Genomic DNA, 3,705 nt, shown 5'->3' with positions numbered 1-3,705 from the left:
TTCCACCTTGGCCGCCATTTTGTGGGGAAGGTTATGGAACCTCTTAGTCCAGCAGACTCTATGGTCGAGCACTTCAGAAATCGGCCAATCGGAAGCCAGATCTCAAAGGAAAACCCCGCCTTTGCCCACATGGAGGCGGGAACTGCCACGAAGCTCCTGTGGAGAGAGAGAAAGAAGTTCCGCAAGACCAATAAGAAAGGAGAACTAGAGGATGTTAACCAATGGAGGCTCGGGGGGATTGCGGCCAATGAGAGTTGGGGAACCCCAGGACACGTGGGTCCGGGAGCAGTGTGCCGAGTCCTAGAGCTAAAGCCGGGACGTGAGTCAGTCACCTTGAGCTGGGCGAGCGCTGTGGTCTGAGCAGGGGCAGCCGGGGCAGTGGGAGTACAGGTGACTTGAAGCCGAAAGCCAGCAATCGGCAAGGATGTGGCTGGGTTGTATGGAGGGGCATTTGTCCGTAGGGCCGGGGAAAGCGATGGGTATCTGTAACCTTAAACAATTAATCTTAATTACCAACGGTAATGAGCGATAACTGTCCCAGCTGAGGCGGGCGGTGGACTGCTGTTTGAAATGGGCAGGACCCTGAACAGCATCTGTCTAGCTCCTGCCTCCCCAGTCTCTCCCGGAGATCATCCTCTTTGAGCATCATTTCCCTGCTGGGCTCGGGCCTTCTTTTACTTCCAATCTCCATGACCTTTCTTTACAGACCTGTCGCGCTGAAAGTGGTGGAACGGGAGTTTGCCCTGTCCCTCTGACCTCTAATGTTCTTCTCGGCTGGGGCATGGTTCGAGGAAGAGCGTGGTCCAGGGAGGACGGGCGGGGTGAAGGGGACGACCGAAGGTCGCAACTGTAAGCAAACAACTGGGCTGTCAATGGATTTTTTTTTTTTTTTTTTTCCCCTCTGCAGACTGAAAAAAAATGCAGACCACCGGGGCACTACTCATTTCTCCTGCTCTGGTAAGCTGCGGCTCCTGGGTGCTCTGTAGCACCAGGTGTGCGAGCCATCGTGTTTAATGAATGAACCGAGAGGAGCTTGCATCCTGATGATGTTGCTCCTTTAGCGAGGCAGTAAGATGGATGCAGTTAACCCCTGATTATTTGTGCATGTAAACCAAGCTATCTTGGCTTTGGAATGTGGTCAGAATCTGGATCTGACGTGTACCCCCAGTCTAGCTTGGCCACAGCAAGATTGCCCTCTGAAACAAGTGATTCTCAACCTTGGCTGCACGTTGGAATCGTATGGGGAGCTTTAAAAAATCTTGATGCCCAGGCTGCACCCTATGGGGATGAAATCCATGCATCTGTATTTTTTTTTAGAACTGAGGTGATTATAATGTTCAACCAAGTTTGAGAACTGCCACATTATATTTCTTAAAATAGCTCAAGAAAGCTTTGTTACAGGAGTCTCTGCTTAGGTGACTGTTTCAGGAGCCTTACCAGGCTTACTGGCCCACTCCATTCAGGGTGTGTAACAGTGACTACATTTTTTAGCAAAATAAGATTTTTCCCCTTCTGATTCCTTTGGTGGTCTGGATGCAAACCCTTCCTGTGCTTGATCTGATGTTAGTGTTTTGTTTTGTTTTGTTTGCATTCTGGGATACTGATTAAGGACTGTGCCCATAGAAGTGAACTTTGTTACCCAGTTTTAAATGGAAAGATTGCCACTGCTGACTGCACCAGGGTCTCTGGTACAGCCATGTCTGATAGAAACAGTAATGCATTGATTGACCTTGAAATACCTTGGACTTGTTTTATTTACAATATTTGTAATCTTTTTTGACAGCTCAGCGGTTAGAGGGGTTTTTTCTTTTGTCTTCTTGCCTGATTTGGAGAAATGTGTGTTTCTGATTTTATAGATCCGTTCTTGTACCAGGGGTCTGATTAGGCCTGTGTCTGCCTCCTTCCTGAGTAGGCCAGAGATCCCATCTGTACAGGTAAAGGAGAATGGGCCCTCTTAAGAATGTCCCCAGACTAGGTTCTTTTAAGTTTGTGCAGTTGCCTCTAAGGCAAAGTGGGAAGACAGTCAGAGAATCTGGGGGGCTTTAATAGTTTTAAGTACCCACAAAGTGAGTATTGTACGTGAGACTTGGAAAACTGAAATTATGTTTTCATGAAATTTCCCTAGCCCTGTCTGGAAATGGACCCTAAGACTAATTCTAATCACACCCTGCAGTCTGAGCATTCTGTACTTGCTAAGCAGCCTTCCAACAATTTCTGAGCTCAGGTGGGTGGAGTAAGGGGCGGGGTCAGCCACCTGTCCTTGAGCCTCACTATCTCCTCTCTCTTTCCCTACTTTCCCTCTCTCTCCCCCTCCTTCTAGCCGTCCTACAGCAGTGGCCCACTGCAGGTGGCTCGGCGGGAATTCCAGACCAGTGTTGTCTCCCGGGACATTGACACAGCGGCCAAGTTTATTGGCGCTGGGGCTGCCACAGTTGGTGTGGCGGGTTCAGGGGCTGGTATTGGAACAGTGTTTGGCAGCTTGATCATTGGCTATGCCAGGTAAGGTCCAGGGTGGTCTAGAGCATCTCCTACTGTAAATTCCACCTTCAGCAAAAGATCCTTCTAGCTTTGTGTTGACTTCATCTACATCCTATTTTCGCAGAATTTAAATGTTTCCAACTTGGCTCCCTTAAAACTTACCATGTTGATACTCTGCTTGCCTGTCCAGTCCCCAGGATATATGCAAGCTGGGCCCTCTCCCATTTAGCACCCCCCATTCACCTAAACTACTTGAGTCTTCCACCACCACCCATGACCCATGCCCTCACCCTTTTCTTTCCCTGTCTCTGTGCCTGACAGGAACCCGTCTCTGAAGCAGCAGCTCTTCTCCTATGCCATTCTGGGCTTTGCCCTGTCTGAGGCTATGGGGCTCTTCTGTTTGATGGTCGCCTTCCTCATCCTCTTCGCCATGTGAGGCTCCGTGGAAGTCACCTACCCACCCCTGCTGCTTCGACTCCAGGCCATGCCCGGTGCTGGAGTATGCTAACCTTTACCATTAAACACAATGTTTCTCTAAACTCATATGCCAATGCCTCAGTCCTTTGCCCTTGGGGAGGGCCTTCATATATTAATAGAAAGGTGAGACAAGGAAGTAGGATTAGGGCAGCCACTGGAGATTAAAACTCCTCAGGGCTGAGAAGTAGCACTGCCATGACTGTAATAACATCCCCAGAGGAGAGAACATGGATTTGTCTAATGATGATTGGTGCTTTTTTCAAATTTAGTGTAATAACATATAACATTTTTGAGGGGCTTAATTTGCACCAAGCTCTTTACAGAGTGTTTTGCATTTCTTACCTCAGCAACCCTATGAATTATAAGTGCAGTGATTATACCTGTTTTGCAAATGAGGGAACTGAGGCTTAAGGAAACAAAATAACTTGTTCCTCATCTCAGAGCTGGTAAGTGGCAGAATTAGGGATTCCCCCCTCAGGCCAGCCTAAGCCTTTATCTGCTGTGTTGCCCATCTGTTTTCATTTTGCCACACAATTAAGGTGGCACAGACAGGGAAACTGTCCTAAAGACGTTGAATAGCACATTAGAGGTGGGCCTCCATCTGCCAGCATTTGGCTCCACTGTAAGTTTCATTGCCATTCTCAATTAGAACACTTAGAGTGCCTAAATGTTCTTGAATAAAGCTGATAAGGGACATGGTCTGTGTTCCTGGAGAATTTAAAATCTTAGCTCTGCTAGAGATGAAAAGGA

The 3,705-nt window shown here is 48.0% G+C and overlaps 1 protein-coding gene across 2 annotated transcripts; it reads left to right on the top strand.

Moving 5' to 3' along the window:
* On the top strand, positions 248-3,021 carry ATP5G1 (ATP synthase, H+ transporting, mitochondrial Fo complex subunit C1 (subunit 9)). 2 transcript variants are annotated; one of them, XM_005693700.3, is made up of 5 exons: positions 248-390; positions 908-957; positions 1,857-1,934; positions 2,321-2,499; positions 2,800-3,021. In XM_005693700.3, the coding sequence occupies exons 2-5, from the start codon at positions 919-921 to the stop codon at positions 2,912-2,914; spliced, it is 411 nt and encodes a 136-aa protein (XP_005693757.1). In that variant the 5' UTR covers positions 248-390; positions 908-918; the 3' UTR covers positions 2,915-3,021. The 2 variants fall into 2 exon arrangements, with proteins under 2 accessions (XP_005693757.1, XP_013827764.1); XM_013972310.2 differs by having other exon boundaries at positions 284-418.

The sequence above is a fragment of the Capra hircus genome, chromosome 19 (assembly GCF_001704415.2).
Source record: "Capra hircus breed San Clemente chromosome 19, ASM170441v1, whole genome shotgun sequence".
Lineage (NCBI taxonomy): Eukaryota > Metazoa > Chordata > Mammalia > Artiodactyla > Bovidae > Capra > Capra hircus.
The sequence above is the reverse complement of the archived record's forward strand: the minus strand, read 5'-3'. Positions and strand labels throughout refer to the sequence as shown.

Coding starts and splice junctions, on each gene's coding strand:
- ATP5G1 (XM_005693700.3), top strand. CDS start 919: ATGCAGACCACCGGGGCACTACTCATTTCTCCTGCTCTG. Junction 958..1,856: donor TACTCATTTCTCCTGCTCTG/GTAAGCTGCGGC, acceptor CTGATTTTATAG/ATCCGTTCTTGTACCAGGGG. Junction 2,500..2,799: donor TTGATCATTGGCTATGCCAG/GTAAGGTCCAGG, acceptor TGTGCCTGACAG/GAACCCGTCTCTGAAGCAGC.